This window comes from Hyla sarda, chromosome 5, assembly GCF_029499605.1.
Source record: "Hyla sarda isolate aHylSar1 chromosome 5, aHylSar1.hap1, whole genome shotgun sequence".
NCBI lineage: Eukaryota > Metazoa > Chordata > Amphibia > Anura > Hylidae > Hyla > Hyla sarda.
Genome location: NC_079193.1, coordinates 177,494,682 through 177,516,402, shown reverse-complemented (window position 1 = coordinate 177,516,402; position 21,721 = coordinate 177,494,682). Strand labels below are relative to the sequence as shown.

At 42.8% G+C, this 21,721-nt stretch overlaps 1 protein-coding gene across 4 annotated transcripts in view; it reads left to right on the top strand.

Moving 5' to 3' along the window:
• RPRD1A (regulation of nuclear pre-mRNA domain containing 1A) overlaps positions 1-21,721 on the top strand; it is a 90,702-nt gene that overhangs the window by 19,752 nt on the left and 49,229 nt on the right. For all 4 annotated transcript variants that reach the window (XM_056520811.1, XM_056520812.1, XM_056520813.1 and 1 more), the window contains exons 2-6: positions 2,532-2,661; positions 4,284-4,390; positions 10,405-10,514; positions 13,514-13,640; positions 13,739-13,914. In XM_056520811.1, coding sequence (XP_056376786.1) covers positions 2,532-2,661; positions 4,284-4,390; positions 10,405-10,514; positions 13,514-13,640; positions 13,739-13,914 — 650 coding nt within the window. The remainder of the gene's footprint in view (positions 1-2,531; positions 2,662-4,283; positions 4,391-10,404; positions 10,515-13,513; positions 13,641-13,738; positions 13,915-21,721) is intronic.

Here is a 21,721-nt window from a genome sequence, read left to right as displayed (position 1 = left end):
TGCATAATTACTTTGTTATATATTTTACACACACACATGTATAATTAGAGCCTGAAAAGCAAGTAAAGAACTATTAAAAATTGAGGGAAAAATAACGTGTGGTGTTTTGCTATACCTCTGTCCTGTAAATAAAGAGGTTTTTCCTTATTGCTTTTTTAAGAGAATGATACAGAAATATTATATATAAATGTAGTCTCTGGTTGAACAAACATTTTTAATGCATTATAAGTACATATTTAATATAGGTATGCAGGGGGAGATTTATGGAACCTTTGCAGAGGAAAAGTGAAACCGTTGCCCATAGCAACCAACCAAACCTTTTTTCTATAATTTTTAGGAGGGCTCTACAAAAATAAGGATGCCCCAATAACATATTTCAAGACAAAGTGCTAGTATGCTAGTACCGATACTTTTTATATTAAAGTGTTCCTGTCCTCAACAAAAACTTTTGATTATAATGTAGATAATACCATTATATGTATATTTGTAATATACATTGATTTAAAAAAAAATGTGTATTTTTGGGTGAAAACATGCAGTCCCTGCAGCTATTGCCTGTGTGTGTCTAAGAGGAGTCCAAATATAGGAAGTGAGGGCAGGAGAAGCAGGGCTCTGTGCAGGCTCCTGGCTTGTCAATCATCCTGCTGTGTGAGCCGGGCGCATGTCACCGAGCCTCACTGTACAGAGCCCTGCTTGTTCTCAGTGCACAGAGCCCTGTTTGTCCACCCTCACTTCCTGTATTTGGACTCCTCATAGACCCAAACAATAGCTGTAGGGACAAAAATATACAAAAAATTTTAACCAATGTATATTACAAATATACATAGAATGGTATTATCTACATTAAATAAAGTTTTTGTTGACAGGTACAATTTAAATGAAGAAAAAACATTTTTTTTTAAACTTTTAAAAGGGTGGTGATTTAAACTTTTTTTTATTAGAGAACGGGTTAATTCACATAAAAAAATTTTTTTTTAGTCTCCTTAGGGGACTATTGCATGTAATCTGTAGATTGCATACACTGATCACTGCTATACCATAGCTAGAGATGAGCGAAGTTACAGTGATTCGATTTGTTGTCGATTCGGGAGTTGCTGACTTTAGCCTGCATAAATTAGTTCAGCTTTCAGGTGCTCCGGTGCGCTGGAGACTCTCTCCTAGGACTGTATCCACCTTTTCCAGCCCTCCGGAGCACCTGAAAGCTGAACTCATTTATGCAGGCTAAAGTCCTCAACTGCCGAGCCGAGAAGTTTGTGACAAATCGAATCACTGTAACTTTGCTCATCTCATAGCATTGTTGAGTGTTATCGGCACTCCTTTACTAAGCCTGCCATGGCTGGCTGCAGTATAGTAGTGATGATTGGATGGCACAGGTCATCTTCTAAGCTGATCCGGACACCGCCATTTCACTACAGTGATCCGGATCAGCATCCCTAAGCTAACTGGCAGTTATTTCCAGACTGTAGGATGCCAAAATCTTCTTTGATCGCTGTGTCTAAAGGGTAATGCCGGACATTACCATGATCAGTGATGTTCGGCATTAGCCATAGGTCCCAGCTATGATGCATACTGCATAGTTCGGTAACGTGCACAGGGCACCTCCGTGATACCTGCCGGCGGGGGTCCCTAAAAAGAAAAGAAGCAATCTGACTCAGTTATAGGTTGAATTAAAACCTCTTATACATATGCAAAAACTGATCTTGATGTTGGATTCACAGGAGGATAACATATGCATGTTTGTGCCTGTACTATGGCCACAAGTCCTGGTCTGACCTTAGTCTATACACCAACAAGAGCGGTATTCCAGGAAATTAAGATTTGTAAATTATATTTAAAAAAAATCTTATTCCTTCATTAATTAACAGCTGCTGAAGTTGAGTAGTTCTTTTCTGTCTTGGGAACTGCACAGAGTAGAAGAGGTGAGAGGGAGAGACTTCTCCCATAGGCTTGCATTGAGGGGCGGAGCGTGACATCACACGGGGGGGGGGGGGGGGGGGCGTGACGTCACACGCTACCCGCCCTGTAGTCGCCGGTAATCAGTCCCGGAGAGAACATGCTCTGAGGACTGATTACAAACGGGGTGCCGAGTGCAAGATCGCGGGGGTCCCCAGCGGCGGGACTCCCGTGATCAGGCATCTCCAAAGGATAGGGGATAAGATGTCTAAACACCGGAGTACCCCTTTAAGTGCCTTGATTACTATTGATCACAGCACTTGAGGGGTTAATGGCAGACACCTGCTGCAATCGGCTCAGTCTATGAAACGAGTGCGGCTCCTATACTTTCTATATAGCCAGAATGCAGATTGGGACATAAATGTACATTCTTAGTTGTTAAGTACCAGGGCACAAGGATGTACTTTTACCTTCATTGTCCTTAAGGGTTTGCAAACATGAAATAGTTTCAATGTGTACATGTAGTATATCAGATTTACTTAAAATAGATTGTTCCAATAATTCTGTCTTCATGTCCTTGATGTTTATTAATCTATTTGACTGTATTAACACTTTTTATTATCTTCTATGTTTTGCAGCAAAACCCAACAGAAAACTAACTTTTCTGTATCTGGCAAATGATGTGATTCAGAATAGCAAGAGGAAAGGACCTGAATTCACAAAAGACTTTGCCCCCGTTATAGTGGATGCTTTTAAACATGTTTCAAGGTATTTATAATTGTTCCCTTCCTCCACTTAAATTATGCAACACTGACCTTTTAGTTATCTTTATCTCATAAGTTGCATGTGTCACTTATGGTGTATTTACATGTACAGTATCCTGTGTATATTTGATGCACAGGATTTGAAGCTGCAGATTGAAAGCTATTTAGTCATTGAGTTTACATTGGACTCTGCAGCATAAAATCTTACACTTCAAATCCTGCGCTTCAAATATACGCAGGATACTGTACATCCGAATAGACCCTTAAAGAGCATTTCTGTGACTTTGATCTTGATGGCCTAGCCTCATTATAGGCCATCAATGTTAGATCAAGGGGAACTAATCTCTAGCATTCCTACAACTAAGCAGACTAAAGGGCTGCAGTGTTTCAATCAGCATCTCTTCCACGTAATTGTTTACTAGGAACATCTCTGAACATTTTGTAGTGACTGGAAATGCAGCTCCATTCTAAGAGCCGAGGAATGTGCTCTCGAATCACCAAAAGTACAAAACATGTTGCACTAAAAAAAAAAGTGCACAAAGGATGCGGTCTATCGCAAGCCCTTCACCTCTGGACCAAAAGGTACCTGCAAGGTTCTAGGTTCGATGTCCCTTTTTGCCGAAGCTGCTAAGGGATCACAAATGCTCCCGGCATCCTCCTTGGCGTTAGCTAAAGTATGTGCCCACAGAGCCGGAAACAGTCGATACCCTGCCCATGCAGGGGTACCCAGGGTTTTTTCATAGAGGTGTGGACCCTCATGGCCACACACACCTCCCATAGATGCCAGGAGGGACACCCAGAAGGGCTACCACATCCTGACAAAGCCTGTGTACACACAATACACAAAAAGTTACACACTGAACAAAAATAAATTAATAAGTGAATGTGTGCAGGTTTACTACCTGGACATTCGGCCGGATCTATAAAATTTTCTCCGATCCTAGCCAGAAGGCCGGTGATCAAGAGGCGAGTGCCACAAGGTGTAGAGATATGGTGCAAGTGCTTCCACTCAGTAAGCCCATCCTCTCTGTGAGTTTCGGCACCTCGGGGTCACAACTCCCCAAGGCACAAAAGTACCTCTGCTCTACAACTTCTCAGCCTCATGGTGAGACCCGAAGGGAGCAGGTCACATCAGGGCAGCTGTTGAGCTGATTCTGTCGAAAAGCAGCCCCGGGAACAAAGTATCCCCCCTACGTATTCATCTCATGCATTGGCCTCTGCACTGTGACTGCTTCTGCTTGCAGAGATTAAATCAATAACTGGAAGCGGGCCACCACATGCAAGAAAGCTGACAGAGGACAGATTTTTTAGTCTGTCTCTTGACCTGTGCTGTGTTAGGTTTCGTCACTGTTATCCTACCTTAGATACGGTGTAGTGTGGTGGAAACCACGATGCAATGTTAGATCCACTGCTGATGGACAACATAGGCTCCCGATGGACTCTATCACTTTTAGTGGGGTCAGTCAGGATCCAATGAGGTGTTTGTGTTTTGGTAAGAAAATAGTGTAACATGCAGCACTATTTTTCCATTAAATATAGCATCTGGAAATATTCTTGTAAAGGTTACTAAAATATTAGAATATATAATGTATGGAATTACAGTATATTGTTACCTTATTTATACAGTGAGGCAGATGAAGGCTGCAAGAAGCACTTGGGCAGGGTGTTATCAATTTGGGAAGAAAGGGCTGTCTATGAGAATGATATCCTAGATCACCTGAAGACTGCATTGTGTAAGTAGAATTGATTTAACTCTACCAGTTTTACATGGGGTTAAGTAGCAATTGTTGGGTCTGGTATAGATCACAGATCCACAGTACTGACCTTCTTGTTCTATGTAACTGAAATTTATATATATTTTGAATTTTGATTTTTTTAGATATTTTGAACGTGAAGTTTGATACTATGTTCTATTGCTTTAGCATTTTAAAGTCCATTATAAACTAACACAATCTGTGTAAACTAATAACATACAAATATTATACTGCACATGTTTTATTTAGTACACTAAGCACAGTACAGAAAGACAAAATGAAACTTTTAAAGTAAAAAAAAAAAAAAAACTAATAGGAGTCCTATAATCACTGATTTTATTGTATGCTTTGAGCAATTGTTCCCTCCCCGTTTTATTTTATTTTTATTTTTTTTGCATTATATAGTATAATAAAAGAAAATATCTCATATAATGAAAAGTGCAGTGGCATACAGAATGGTTTCAATGTTTTTTTTGCTCACATAGAAAAAGGTATGTCCATAGAATCACTGTGGAACCCTTTAGATGGTCTCAGGCAAACTTGAGACAGGCTGCAATGGTGTCAGACAGCTTTCTTTGTGGTGTTCCATGAACACCATTTTATTCAGTGTTCTGGATTGCCCATTGTGCTCTTGGAGTGATCTTAGCAAAATATCCACATATAAAGTAGCATCTAATGTACACCCAGGTCTTTTTTTTTTTTTTTTAGCCTTTTTTTTTTTTTTCAGTCTGTTTTTTAGCTTTGAGTTTCTATAACAGTATTCTGAGCTCTCCTGAAATGTTTGCATCAAGGCATGGTTCGCACTAACCAGAATGCACAGTGTACAGGATGTAAAAGTACATCCATTTACGTCCATTGTTCTTAATGGGTTAACTGAAACAGTTTTTGCCAGTTAGTTCTTGAAGCCATTTACATAGGTTTAATTACTTTATCTCCCTGCACTTTAGATTTTTTTTTTTTTTATTGACTTCATAAAAAACAAAAACAAACTCTGAACATTACAATTACTGTAATTAGCTTAAATTCTGTTTGCTTATAATTAGAGATGAGCGAACTTACAGTAAATTTGATTCGTCACGAACTTCTCGGCTCGGCAGTTGATGACTTATCCTGCATAAATTAGTTCAGCTTTCAGGTGCTCCCGTGGGCTGAAAAAGGTGGATACAGTCCTAGGAAAGAGTCTCCTAGGACTGTATCCATCTTTTCCAGCCCACGGGAGCACCTGAAAGCTGAACTAATTTATGCAGGATAAGTAATCAACTGCCGAGCCGAGAAGTTCGTGACAAATCGAATTTACTGTAAGTTCGCTCATCTCTACTTATAATGTTAACAATCAGAACACAGTTTGAGTTAATTCCAAAGGGTTTAATTTTTCTTGCAATGGTATCTATGGCAAACCTATAACATAATTTAAAGGGGTTGGCCACCTTATTTATGTTTTTTAATAAATTAGTGCTGTGATTATGGAGATGTTATTTCCACACACTGAGGATTCCCAGTCGCCCGTTCTCTCAAATCACCTGGCTCCTCTCCCGCTCGGTCTTCAGTCCCTGTGTGAAGCCAGAAGGCTTATTGTCCATACATGGCTGCCTATGGAGGAGCACATGACAATACATGTCACCGTGCCTCCTCCATGGCAGTACACTGCAACTCGCCTTCCTACGTTCCCCCGTTGCACCGGTACCAGCCTCACTGTCCTCCGCTGCAATCTTCTTGCTGCTTCCTGGGGACAGTAATGTCACAGAGCCGTCAGCGTATCACCGGCCACAGCGATGTCCCACCTCGGCCAGTGATAGAGTGCACTGTCAAGTAAGGAGCCAGCCAGAGCTCCCTACATTAGTGCGCTCAGCCTATCACCGGCCGAGGCGGGACATCGCTGCGGCCGGTGATACGCTGACTGCTCTGTGACGTTACGTCCCCAGGAAGCAGCAAGAGGATCGCAGCGGAAGACCGTGAGGCTGGTACCGGAGCAACGGGGGAACATAGGAAGATGAGTTAAAGTTTATTTTGTTTATTTTTGCAACCCGGGCAAAGGAATATGTAAAATTAATGCAGTACAGATGTCCTTTAAGTTACATTTCACCAATTTAGCCAAAAACCACTGCTTAGAAAGGGATCACTTATGTACAGCGATATGCCTTTTTAATGCCCCTTAAGCTGAAGTGGTTTATGCTACCAGAACTAAGGACGTTTCACCGTAATTGCCATCTAGTGTGGTTGTGCAAATAATATAAAACTGTGTTGAAATCCATCCTGTATGGCAACTAATGTCGCTGGACAAGTGTGAACCAAGCATCACAAAGTATCAATCATATAGATATCGTCAAAATATCAACAGTAGAACTGATCAGTTAAAAAATTTAACTAGTATTACACCTTTTTAGCAATTATGACATCAAAGAAAAACCAAGGTATTCTGGGACACAAATTTCAAACTTTATTGTTTAGAAAAAAGGACATACATTTAAAAAAAGGTACAAAATACCAAGATGATCCTACAGATACACAACCGGAGGTCCATAGAACAAGGGGTTAATCCCCAAAAAAATGCCTGTATATACAGATGGCTAAAAGAGCCTACTTTGTAATAACAAAGGTGTCCCAACTAGTGGCTACATCCAGTAAGGTAACAGCCATATACATTTATACACATAGCAAGGGGTTGTTAACTTCACCTTCTAAGGACACACCAGGACCTCCGTCACCCAACGTTTCGCAATTAAATGCTTCTTCCGGGACCTTTTTAGCAAGTAACAGTTTTCAAAATACACTGCTCAAAAAAAAAATAAAGGGAACACTAAGATAATACATCATAGATCTGAATGAATGAACTAATCATATGAAATACTTTCATCTTTACATAGTTGAATGTGCTGACAACAAAATCACACAAAAATTATCAATGGAAATCAAATTTATCAACCCTTGGAGGTCTGGATAGGGAGTCACACTCAAAATCAAAGTGGAAAACCACACTACAGGCTGATCCAACTTTGATGTAATGTCCTTTAAAATGAGTCAAATGAGGCTCAGTAGTGTGTGTGGCCTCCACGTGCCCGTATGACCTCCCTAAAAAAAAAAACACCTGGGCATGCTCCTGATGAGGTGGTGGATGGTCTCCTGAGGGATGTCCTCCCAGACCTGGACTAAAGCATCCGCCAACTCCTGGACAGTCTGTGGTGCAACGTGGCATTGGTAGATGGAGCAAGACATGATGTCCCACGTGCTCAATCGGATCCAGGTCTGGGCCAGTCCATAGCATCAATGCCTTCCTCTTGCAGGAACTGCTGACACACTCCAGCCACATGAGGTCTAGCATTGTCTTGCCTTAGGAGAAACTCAGGGCCAACCGCACCAGTATATGGTCTCACAAGGGGTCTGAGGATCTCATCTCGGTACCTAATGGCAATCAGGCTACTTCTGGCAAGCGCATGGAGGGCTGTGCGGACCCCCCAAAGAAATGCCATCCTACACCATTACTGAACCACCGCCAAATCGGTCATGCTGGAGGATGTTGAAGGCAGCAGAACGTTCTCCATGGCGTCTCCAGACTCTGTCACGTCTGTCACATGGGCTCAGTGTGAACCTGCTTTCATCTGTGAAGAGCACAGGGTGCCAGTGGCGAATTTGCCAATCTTGGTGTTCTATGGCAAATTCAAAATGTCCTGCACGTTGTTGGGCTGTAAGCACAACCCCCACCTATGGACGTTGGGCCCTCATACCACCCTCATGGAGTCTGTTTCTGACCGTTTGGACAAATGCACATTTATGGCCTGCTGGAGGTCATTTTGCAGGTCTCTGACAGTGCTCCTCCTTGCACGGAGGCGGAGGTAGTGGTCCTGCTGCTGGGTTGTTGTCTTCCAACGGCCTACTCCACAGCTCCTGATGTACTGGCCTGTCTCCTGATAGCGCCTCCTTGCTCTGGACACTACGCTAACAGACACAGCAAACCACCTTGCCACAGTTCGCATTGATGTGCCAACCTGAGCCACTTGTGTGGGTTGTAGACTTAGTCTCATGCTACCACTAGAGTGAAAGCACCGCCAGCATTCAAAAGTGACCAAAACATCAGCCATGAAGCATAGGAATTGAGAAGTGGTCTGTGGTCACCACCTGTAGAACCACTCCTTTTATTGGGGGGGGGGGGTGTCTTGCTAATTGCCTATAATTTCCACCTGTTGTCTGTTCCATTTGCACAATAACATGTGAAATTGATTGTCAATCAGTAGGGATCGACCGATTATCGGTATGGCCGATATTATCGGCCGATAATCACGATTTTGGGCATTATCGATATCGGCAATTACCTTGCCGATAATGCCCCGCTATCGGCCCTAACCTCCACCGATTATCGGTATCTGCCCTAAAAAACGATATCGGTCGATCCCTATCAATCAGTGTTGCTGCCTGAGTGGACAGTGTGATTTCACAGAAGTGTGATTGACTTGGAGTTACATTGTGTTGTTTAAGTGCTCCCTTTTTTTTTTTTGAGCAGTGTATAAAACACAAGTTCCTCAACAGGGCTGCTAACTGCTGAAGCACATAAGTAAAAATAGTCGTGGTTGTATCACTTGCTGCCAAAATCCAGGCTATTCCAGGAAGCTGTAATTAATATGGTTTTCATGACCTTGCAGACACATAACAAACTGAGAACATCAAGAAGGAATAATGGTCTTGAACTGGTTTCACAGTTGTCTCTGGGCCTATTAATTCTAGGGAGACCCTTTCATTCATGCTTTCATTTTCAGCATGAAAGAAGCTTAGCTTGCCTGCTTATAGTTCCAACCTCATTGCAAACAGAAGATGGTTCAATCTCTCCAGTGCTCCTGAGAATGGGATAAGTATTATTGCAGGCAAAAAAAAGTCCACTCAGAGAAGGAATATGGGGAGATTTATTAAAACTTGAGCCGAGAAACAATGGAACAGTTGCCCATAGTAACCAGACAGATTTTAGCTTTTTATTTTTTGTAGCTTTTAAAAAAAATAAAAGATGCAATCTGATTGTCCAAAAAAAAAAAAAAAAAAAAAGGACCAACAATATCAATATCAACAATGTAAACTATATCAACTTTGGAATTGATCTTCCATATTTTGTATCTGGCCAAGTTTAAAAGGGGTTATCCAGCAATAGAAAGACAGCTCATTTCTTCCAAAAACAGCACCACCCATGTCCTCAGATTGTGTGGTATTGCAACTTGGTTCCATTCAATTCAGTTTAACTGATCTACAATACCGCACCCAAACTAAGGACAAGAGTGGTGCTGTTTTTGAAGACCTCAGCTCTGTTTTTCTAAGGTTGGATAACCCCTTTAAAGAATGACCTTTGCAAGATAATAACTTGCATGCTCTCTTAATGGAGCATTCACAAGGTCTATCAGCACTAGTCTGTCTTGACATTGTAATTTGTATATTCCTTAAAGGGGTACTCCCGTAAAAAAACTTTTTTTTTTTTAAATCAACTGGTGCCAGAAAGTTAAACAGATTTGTAAATCACTTCTATTAAAAAATCTTAATCCTTCCAGTATCCCCCCTCCCCCCCCCCCCAAAATGCATTTCTTCTGATGTCATGACCACAGTGCTCTCTGCTGACCTCTGCTGTCAATTTCATGAACTATCCAGAGCAGGAAAAAATCCCCATAGCAAACATATGCTGCTCTGGACAGTTCCTAAAATGGACAGCAGAGGGCAGCAGAGAGCACTGTGGTCATGACATCAGAGGAAATGCATTTATTTTTTGGATTTCTCTTTTTAGTATACAGCCCCTAAAAAGTACTGGAAGGATTAAGATTTTTTTTAATAGAAGTGATTTACAAATCTGTTTTGGCACCAGTTGATTTAAAAAAAAAAAAAAAAAAAAAAAGCGTTTTCCACGGGATTACCCCTTTAAATTTGCAAGTAACATTAAGATCATTTTGTTCTACTTTGTATTGTATATAATGCTATGGATTTATGGTTATACTGCCTAATATTAATCTTAAACTCTTGTTTTAAAGATGGTGAGAAAAAAACAAAAAAGCGACCATATGAAGAAGTAAAGATTGACAAAGATGAGGACGATGAGGATGAACATTTATCTAAGATGGCACCAGAGGAACCTCCACAGGTATTGGCAAAAGTTTATTGTGGACTTCAGTATGTAAATTCAAGTGTCTGATTTACAGTTAATAGATGGGAACTTTGTCTTACCCAAACATTAGATTAAAGTCTGTTTATAGAGCAGTCATTGTCAAACTGGGAGGTACTGCTAGACATTTGTGGCTGCACCAGTCTGATCTATGTTATACTGGGTTAGTAGACCAGTGAAAGATAAATCGGTTTTATGTTTTAAATTGCCTTCAAGCAATGTTGAGCCCAAGATGGGCGGCTTTCTGGGTAAAAATCTGGTGGCTCAGTGATTATTTGTTATTTATTATTATTATTGGAAAGTTATAAAGTGCCCTTGGTTCCGGGGTTCTGTACATATGATAATGGTAATAGTACATAACACTAATGTAGGAACATAGAGGGGGAGAGGGCACTGCCTGCAAGGGCTTACAATCTATAAGGAGAGGGGAAGCAAACAGTAGCTGAAGGGGGCAGCAGGTCATCTGTGAACAGGTGGTAAAGAAGCCATATATAGTGCAGTGACAGCAGGAATTTAGTAAAAGCTCGTAGGTTTGCTTAAATAGATGGGTCTTCAGGTTGCTTTTAAGGTTTTGGGAGCCGGATGTGTCCGTGTAGTGAGTTACATTTTATGTGGGAAGCTCGGGAGAAGTCTTGGAGACGGTCATGTGAAGTGCGGACCAGGGGTAGCATAGGTGGAGATCCTCAGGATGTTTGGAGATTACATGAGGGACGGTATCGGGAGATCACGTCAGAGATATATGGGGGGAACAGATTATCACGGTAAACAGATTAAATTAAATTCATTGGGCAGTGGTAGCCAGTGAAGGGAGAGGCAGAGGAGAAGCGAGGTGGATTTGTCTAGCAGCACAGTTGACAGAGTTGATTGGGGGGAGCAAGTGCTTGTCATGGAAGGCCTCAGAGGAGGATGTTGCATTAGTCCAAGCGGGAGTTTGAGGGCTTGTAACAATGGTTTAGTTGAGTCAAAGTTGAGTAATGCGCATATTCGTGAGTTTTTTTTGAAGTGAAGGCGATCTGGATATGTGATTTGAAAGACAGCGCTGAGTCGAAGGTGACCGGCAAGGCAGTGGACTTGTGGGGCTGGTGAGAGAGTAAAGCCATTGATTGTGAATGATACACTGGGTGGGGGTGTGGAGCAGGATTGGTGGGGGGGGGGGGGTGATTAAAATCTGTTTTCCCCTTGTTGAGTTTGAGAAAGCAGGAGAAGAAGGAACATATATAACTGATAGATAATCTGGGATTTTGGATAGGAGAGAGGTGACATCAGGGCCAGAGAGGTAGATTTGAGTGTCATCAGCATAGAAGTGGTACTTGAAGCCATGGGATTCTATAATCTGTCCCAGGCCAAGGGTGTAGATAAAGAGTAGTAGGGTCCCTAGGACAGAGCATTGGGGACTCCCAACAGTAAGAGGGGGAGGTGAGGAGGTAGCATGAGAGTGGGAGATGCTGAATGTGTAGTTTGGAGGAAATGGTAGAAAATTGAGGCATGGGGGAGGGGTGCTGGGCAGGTGTGAAGATGGGTTGTGGGGACTGTAAAATAAAGCTTTTCCTGATAGTTTTGATTTTGTGTTTGAAGTACATAGCAAAGTTGTCTGCTGAGATGAGGGATGTGGGGGATGGAGAAGGGGGTTAAAGGTGTTAGAGTTGCCTGGGGTTGTGGGAAAGAGGATATGATGGTAGTGAAGTAGTTCTGTTTAGCAAAAGTGTGTGCAGATTTGAAGGTGAGGAGTGCATGTTTGTATGCTGTGAAGTCTTGTGGAGTGGGTTTTCTTCCAACTACTCGCTAAAGCCCTAGAGGCTTGCCTCAGTTGTTAAGTCACATTAGTATGCCAGAGGTGTCTATTGATACGTTGAGGTGTGTGTGTGTGTGTGTGTGTGTGTGTGTGAGAGGGGCACCTAAGTCGAGAGTTTAGGTGACTGTAGTATTATAGAATGTGGTGGCTGCATCTGTATCATGGAGAGTGGTAAGAGAGTCAGAGAGTTTGTCGATGTTGAGATGTTTGAGGTTTCTGAGGGTGGGCAGGGTTCTGTACCGGGAAAAGGGCGGGGGGGGGGGGGGGGGAGTAGCTGGAGGGGTGCGTTTGAGAGGTTAGATATAGAGCAAATGCGTGTGAAGACCAGATTGTGTGTCCCCCTGGAGGACCACTATTAGAGGCCAAAAGACTAGGTTAGTGATAGGAGTTTAGAGGCAGTTGACTGGGATGTGTTGATGAGGATGTTATCCATAATGATAGTGGGGATATCCAAGGGTAGGAACTGTAAGAGCCAGGTGGTGGTCGATGTATGTGGCTGCAGAGCCTGGTGTTCTAAGTCTCCAAGTGACTGTCATCTACAAAAGGGAACACGGGAGCAAAGAGATGGAGTCAGGGTCAAAGAGCAGTCCCTGAGTTTAACAGGGCAGAGGGGGGAGGGGCTTGGGAAATCTAAGGCACTGTAGGAGAGTATTGCAGGGAAGGCAGTGTCTGAGGATGTAAGCCAGGTTTCTGTGAGGCTTATTAAGAATAGTTATCAGGCAAAAAAGTTGTGGATGAATGTCATAGGTTTAGATTGTGAGCCCCAATGTGGACAGGGGCCAATTAAAGTATACAGCACTGTGTAATCTGTGTGCGCTATAAAAAATTATTACAATTATTTCATGGTAATTACTTCACCATTGCTCTTCGAGTCCCCAAAAACTTTGCAATTGCCTGTTTAAACAATTGTCAGCCGCACACTGTCTGGGCTGTGGTTGTGCATTCCTGCTTAAAAGAGATTTGTCAGGATTAGAAAAACATGATTGCTTTTTTTCCAAAAACCGCACCACTTTTGTCCTCAGTTGTTTCTTGTACTGCAACTCTGTTACATTGAAAGGAATGGAGCCGAGTTTGTAATACCACACAACACAACTGTGGACATGGGTGGTACTGTTTTTGGAGGAAAACAATCATGTTTTTTTTTTTTATGCTGGATAACTTTACCAGCTTTCGCTCATACTCTTAGACAACAGATCTTATCCGTGCATTGCAAGAACTTGAAAATGCAGCTTCTGGAGATGCAGCTGTACACCAGAGGATAGGATCTTTACCTGTGGAAGTACAAGATGTGTCTCTCTTGGATAAAATTACTGGTAGGTACATAACTTTAATTCAATAGGTCTATTTTAGTAATAAGTAGGGACATTACATTGGAATCACTTAAGTGAAAAGGCTGTTCTTTTATTGTTAGATAAAGCTTCCGGTGATCAACTATCTAAGATGGTGGATGATGCCTGCATGCTCCTTGCAGATTACAATGGCAGATTAGCAGCAGAAATAGATGATCGTAAGCAACTTACAAGAATGCTTTCCGATTTCTTGCGAACTCAGAAGGAAGTACTTGATGAAAAGGAACAGCAACTGGAAGTGCGTAACATGTTAACAGTATTTTTTTTGTTTTTTTTTCCTCATATTTTCTCACATTTTAGTAGTTTATATTTAATCTTCCATATTTTTAGTATAAATTTTAAATTAATCCATTCTTTTTTTAATATTTTTTATCTTGCTAGAATGATAAAATAACAAAAGATGCTATACGCTATACCATTTTATCCTTACTTTTCCACTTGATGTGCTTGAATCCCTACCCTGATGAGGTGCCAGGGCACCCTGCAGCCAATCAGTGGCCACAGCAGTACTTGGCACCAGGTCAAAATGGTTGCAGTGATTTCGGGCATGTCATAGGTGTTAAGAAAATAAAGCATGTTGATCGAGGAGGTGCAGCAACAGTTGAGTTTAGCATCTTATGTTATTATATCATCCTAGCAGGCTGTAAAATACTTTTTATGTAACTTGGACAACCCCTTTGTAAGGTTACAGTGGGGCAAAAAAGTATTTAGTCAGCCACCAATTGTGCAAGTTCTCCCACTTAACCAGTTAACGATCATGGACATCTATGCTCGTCCATGTGCTGTTAACTAGGTATGATGTGGGCTCCCGACTCGAGCCCACTTCATACCGGCCGGCCCCCAGCTGATTCCTGTAGCTGAGGGCCAGCGTTAATAGTCGACATGCGGCGATCACCACGGCCGGCTATTAACCCTTTAGATCGCCGCTGTCAAAGGCGATCCACTGTGGAGGTAGCCTGAGGGCTTACCTCTCCTTTCATGCTGGCTCTGGTGCTCAAAATTATAAAGCCTGGCAGGGCCAGGTTTATCAATCGAGCGCAGAGCACTCGGATCAATGGGATTCTATGGAATCAAATGATTCCTCCTTAAAGTCCCCTAAGGTGACTAAAAGTGTAAAAAATAAAAATAAAAAAAATATTATATATATATATAAAAACGTTTAAAAAGTTCAAAAACACACATTAACCCCTTCCTTATTAAAAGTTTAAATTAATCCGCACGGTCAATGGCGTACGTGCAAAAAAAAATCCAAAATAACTTATTTTTGGTAAATTTTTATAACAAAAAAAAGGAATAAAAAGCGATCAAAAAGTCTGATCAAAACAAAAATGGTACCAATTTAAACTTCAGATCACGGTGCAAAGAATGAGCCCTTATACCACCCAGTACGCGGAAAAATAAAAAAGTTATAGGGGTCAGAAGAGGACAATTTTAAATGTATTCATTTTCGTGCATGTAGTTATGATTTTTTCCAAAAGTACAACAAAATCAAACCTATATAAGTAGGGTATAATTTTAATCCTATGGACCTACAGAATAAAGATAGTGTAATTTTTACCAAAAAATGTACGGCGTAGAAACGGAAGCCCCCAAAATTTACAAAATTGTGTTTTGTTTTCTTTTTCAATTTTGTCGCACAATGTTTTTTTTTATTTTTTTTTCCCATTTCGCTATAGATTTTTGGGTAAAATGACTGATGTAATTACAAAGTAGAATTGGTGGTGCAAAAAATAAGACCTCATATGGATTTTTAGGTGCAAAATTGAAAGGGTTATGATTTTTAAAAGGTAAGAAGGAAAAAACGAAAGTGCAAAAAACAGAAAAACGCTTGGTCCTTAAGGGGCTAGGATTACGGATCGACCGATTATCGATTTGGCCGATAATGCCCCTGGCCAGAGGCGACCATCGCCGCCGCTGCCCCATTGCCTCCCCCCATCCTCTGCCCACATACTGCCGCCCCATCACCTTCCCCCATCCCCAATGTTATAATTACCTGTTCCCGGGGGTCCGCGATCCTTCTGGCTCCTGCGCTATTGCTGTGCGATGCGTAATGACGAGTGACGTCCCCAACGAGACGTCACAGTCAATGCGCACAGTGACAGCGCAGGACATCGACGGAGCCAGAAGGATCCCGGACCCCTGGGAACAGGTAATTATAACACCGGGGATGGGGGGAGGCGGTGGGGCGGCGGCGGTATGTGAGCAGAGGATGGGGGGAGGCAATGGGGCAGCGGCGGTATGTGGGCAGAGGACAGGGGAGGAGGCGATGGGGCAACTGTGGTGGTTAGACTCAGGACCCCAGGACATGCGGGTGGCGGTGGGGGGGTTGAAATAGCCGATAACTTATACCGGAATATCGGTGAAAGGTGACAGATTATCGGTATCGGCCCTAAAAAATCGATATCGGTCGATCCCTAGTTAGGATGAGAGAGGCCTGTCATTTTCATCATAGGTATACCTCAACTATTAGAGACCTAATGAGAAAAAAAATCCATAAAATCACATTGTCTGATATTTAAAGAATTTATTTGCAAATTATGGCGGAAAATAAGTATATGTCAATAACAAAAGTTAATCTCAATACTTTGTTATATACCCTTTTATTGACAATGACAGAGGTCAACCTTTTCTGTAAGTCTTCAGAAGGTTTTCGCACACTGTTGCTGGTATTTTGGCAGATCTTCATGCAGATCTCCTCTAGAGCAGCGATGTCTTGGGGCACGGACTTTCAACTCCCTCCAAAGTTTTTCTATGGGGTTGAGATCTGGAAACCGGCTAGGCCACTCCAGGACCTTGAAATGCTTCTTACAAAGCCACTCCTTCGTTGCCCGGGCGCTGTGTTTGGGATCTTTGTCATGCTGAAAGACCCAGCCACGTTTCATCTTCAATTTCCTTGCTGATGAAAGGAGGTTTTCACTCAAAATCTCACGATACATGGCCCCATTCATTCTTTCCTTTACACGGATCAGTTTTCCTGGTCCCTTAGCAGACAAACAGCCCCAAAGCATGATGTTTCCACCCCCATGCTTCACAATAGGTATGGTGTTCTTTGGATGCAACTCAGCATTCTTTCTCCTCCAAACACGAGGAGTTGAGTTTTTACCAAAAAGTTCTACTTTGGCTTCATCTGACAATATGAAATTCTCCCAATCCTCTTCTGGATCATCAAAATTCTCTCTAGCAAACTTCAGACGGGCCCGGACATGTACTGGCTGAAGCAGAGGAACATGTCTGGCACTGCATGATTTGAGTCCCTGGCGGCGTAGTGTGTTACTGATGGTAGCCTTTACTTTGGTCCCAGCTCTCTGCAGGTCATTCACTAGGTCCGCGTGGTTCTGGGATTTTTGCTCACCGTTCTTGAGATAATTTTGATACCACGGGGTGAGATCTTGTGTGGAGCCCCAGATCGAGGGAGATTATCAGTGGTCTTGTATATCTTCCATTTTCTAATAATTGCTCCCACAGTTCATTTCTTCACACCAAGCTGCTTGCAGATTCAGTTCCCAGCCTGGTGCAGGTCTACAATTTTGTTTCTGGTGTCCTCCGACAGCTCTTTGGTCTTGGCCATAGTAGAGTTTGGAGCATGACTGTTTGAGGCTGTAGACAGGTGTCTTTTATACTGATGACATGTTCAAACAGATGCCATTAATACAGGTAACGAGTGGAGGACAGAGGAGATTCTTAACCCCTTAAGGACCGGGGTTTTTCCGTTTTTGCACTTTCGTTTTTTGCTCCTTGCCTTTAAAAAATCATAACTCTTTCAATTTTGCACCTAAAAATCCATATGATTGCTTATTTTTTTGCGCCACCAATTCTACTTTGTAATGACATCAGTCATTTTGCCCAAAAATCTACGGTGAAACGGAAAAAAAAATAATTGTGCGACAAAATGGAAAAAAAAACGCAGTTTTGTAACTTTTGGGGGCTTCCGTTTCTACGTAGTACATTTTTCGGTAAAAATGACACCTTACCTTTTATTCTGTAGGTCCATACGATTAAAATGATACCCTACTTATATAGGTTTGATTTTGTCGTACTTCTGGAAAAAATCATAACTACATGCAGGAAAATTAACCCCTTCCCGCAGAATGTCATATATAAATGCCGGGTTGTGCAGTGCGTTCGCGCATCCCGGCGTTTATAAATGACATTCAGTTAACCCGGCGATGCGCAGCATCGCACGGGTTAACTGGCAGAAGTCCCGCTGTTTCCAGCAGGGGACAACTTCTGCTTCACCCCCAGGACCATCAATTGATGGTCCTGGTCAGCGATCACTGTGATTGGTCCCTGTGGACCAATCACAGTGATCTGGGGTGAAAGTTCAGATCCCCCGCACTGCCCGCCCCTGGAAGTCGGGCAGAACGGGGGACGAAGGCTGCAGGGGCTCGCGGGGACCTGCGGCATTCGGGGGGAACACGTGGGGACCGGCGGACTTACCTGATCCAGCGGCGGGACCGAGGAGCAGCGCGGGACCTGCCACGTGGACGAGCAGCGACGGGTAAGTATGTGGTCCTCAGAGGCAGCAGTGAAGATCTTCACTGCTGCTTCTAGGAGTCTGAAAACTACAACTCCCAGCATGCCTAGACAGCCTTTGGCTGTCTGGGCATGCTGGGAGTTGTAGTTTTGCAACATCTGGAGGGCCTCAGTTTGGAGACCATTGTATAATGGTCTCCAATCTGTGCTCTTCCAGCTGTTGCAAAACTACAACTCCCAGCATGCACTGACTGTCCAGGCATGCTGGGAGTTTTAGTTAAGCAACATCTGGCCCTTCAGATGTTGCCGAACTACAACTCCCAGCATGCCCTTCAGCTGTCTGGGCATTCTGGGAGTTGTAGTTTTGCAACAGCTGGAGACACACTGGTTGGGAAACATTGTTTCTAACTCAGTGTTTCCTAACCTGTGTGCCTCCAGCTGTTGCAAAACCATAACTCCCAGCATGCACTAAAAGACCATGCATGCTGGGAGTTGTAGTTTTGCAACATCTGGAGGGCCCCAGTTTGGAGACCATTGTATAATGGTCTCCAATCTGTGCTCTTCCAGCTGTTGCAAAACTACAACTCCCAGTATGCACTGACTGTCCAGGCATGCTGGGAGTTTTAGTTCAGCAACATCTGGCCCTTCAGATGTTGCCGTACTAGAACTCCCAGCATGCCCTTCAGCTGTCTGGGCATGCTGGGAGTTGTAGTTTTGCAACAACTGGAGACACACTGGTTGGGAAACATTGTCTGTTTCTAACTCAGTGTTTCCTAACCTGTGTGCCTCCAGCTGTTGCAAAACTATGACTCCCAGCATGCACTAACAGACCATGCATGCTGGGAGTTGTGGTTTTGCAACAGCTGATGCAAGCCCCCCCCCCGCCCCGCCACCCCCGTGAATGTACAGGGTACATTCACATGGGCGAGGCTTTTACAGTGGGTTTCTCGCATCTTGAGATGCAGCAAATTTTGCGCTGGGAAACTCACTGTAATCCCCCGCCCATGTGACTGTACCCTAAAAACACTACACTACACTAACACAAAATAAAATAAAAAGTTAAAAACACTACATATACACATACCCCTACACAGCCCCCCTCCCCCAATAAGAACGTCCGGTACACCACTGTTTCCAAAGCAGAGCCTCCAGCTGTTGAAAAACAACAACTCCCAGTATTGTCGGACAGCCGTTGACTGTCCAGGCATGCTGGGAGTTTTGCAACAGCTGGAGGCACCCTGTTTGGGAATCACTGGCGTAGAATACCCCTATGTCCACCCCTATGCAAATCCCTAATTTAGGCCTCAAATGCACATGGCGCTCTCACTTTGGAGCCCTGTCGTATTTCAGGGCAACAGTTTAGGGCGACATATGGGGTATCGCCGTACTCGGGAGAAATTGCGTTACAAGGTTTGGGGGGCTTTTTCTTCTTTAACCCTTCATGAAAAGGAAATGTTGGGGTCTACACCAGAATGTTAGTGTAAAAATTTTTTATTTTTTACACTAACATGCTGATGTTGCCCCATACTTTACATTTTCACAAGAGGTAAAAGGGAAAAAAGCCCCCCAAAATTTGTAACGTAATTTCTCCCGACTACAGAGATACCCCATATGTGAGCGCAAAGTGCTCTGGGGGCGCACAACAAGGCCCAGAAGGGAGAGCGCACCATGTACATTTGAGGTGATTTGCACAGGGGTGGCTGATTGTTACAGCGGTTTTGACAAACGCAAAAAAAACAAAACCCCACATGTGACCCCATTTCGGAAACGACACCCCTCACGGAATGTAATGAGGGGTGCAGTGAGAATTTACCCCCCACAGGTGTCTGACGGATCTTTGGAACAGTGGTCCATGAAAATGAAAACTTGTACAGCCCACTGTTCCAAAGATCTGTCAGACACCAGTGGGGGGCAAATGCTCACTGTACCCCTTGTTACGTTCCTCAAGGGGTCTAGTTTCCAAAATGGTATGCCATGTGGTTTTTTTTTTGCTGTTCTGGCACCTTAGGGGCTTCCTAAATGCGACATGCTCCCCGAGCAAAATTTGCTCTCAAAAAGCCAAATATGACTCCTTCTCTTCTGAGCATTGTAGTTCGCCCATAGTGCACTTCAGGTCAACTTATGGGGTACCTCCATACTCAGAAGAGATGGGGTTACAAATTTTGGGGAGTATTTTGTGCTATTAACCCTTGCAAAAAGGTGAAATTAGGGGGGAAACACACTTTTTAGTGGAAATTTTTTTTTTTTTTTTTTTTTACATATGCAAAAGTCATGAAACACCTGTGGGGTAATAAGGCTCACTTTATTCCTTATTACATTCCTCAAGGGGTCTAGTTTCCAAAATGGTATGCCATGTGGGTATTTTTTGCTGTTCTGGCACCATAGGGGCTTCCTAAATGCGACATGCCCCCCCGAGCAAAATTTGCTCTCAAAAAGCCAAATATGACTCCTTCTATTCTGAGCATTGTAGTTCACCCATAGTGCACTTCAGGTCAACTTATGGGGTACCTCCATACTCAGAAGAGAAGGGGTTACAAATATTGGGGGGTATTTCCTGCTATTAACCCTTGGAAAAATGTGAAATTTGGGGGGAAACACACATTTTAGTGAAAAAAATATATTTTTTTTTTACATATGCAAAAGTCGTGAAACACCTGTGGGGTATTAAGGCTCACTTTATTCCTTGTTACGTACCTCAAGGGGTCTAGTTTCCAAAATGGTATGCCATGTGAGGGTTTTTTGCTGTTCTGGCACCATAGGGGCTTCCTAAATGCAACATGCCCCCAAAAACCATTTCAGAAAAACGTTCTCTCCAAAATCCCCTTATCGCTCTTTCCCTTCTGAGCCCTCTACTGCGCCCGCCGAACACTTTCCATAGACATATGAGGTATGTGCTTACTCGAGAGAAATTGGGCTACAAATATAAGTATACATTTTCTCCTTTTACCCCTTGTAAAAATAAAAAAATTGGGTCTACAAGAACATGCGAGTGTAAAAAATGAAGATTGTGAATTTTCTCCTTCACTTTGCTTCTATTCCTGTGAAACACCTAAAGGGTTAAAATGATGACTGAATGTCATTTTGAATACTTTGGGGGGTGCAGTTTTTATAATGGGGTCTTTTGTGGGGTATTTCTAATAAGAAGACCCTTCAAATCCACTTCAAACCTGAACTGGCGTACGCCATTGACCGTGCGGTTTAATTAACGATATATTTTTTATAATTCGGACATTTCCACACGCGGTGATACCATATATTTTTATTTACACTGTTTTTTTTGTTTTTTTTTATGGGAAAAGGGGGGTGATTCAAACTTTTAATAGGGGAGGGGGTTAAATGATCTTTATTCACTTTTTTTTTTGCAGTGTTATAGCTCCCATAGGGACCTATAACACTGCACACACTGATCTTTCACATTGACCACTGGTTTCTGATAGGAAACCAGTGATTGATGATTCTGCCGCTTGACTGCTCATGCCTGGATCTCAGGCACTGTGAGCAGTCATTCGGCGATCGGACAGCGAGGAGGCAGGTAGGGACCCTCCGGCTGTCCTGTAAGCTGTTCGGGATGC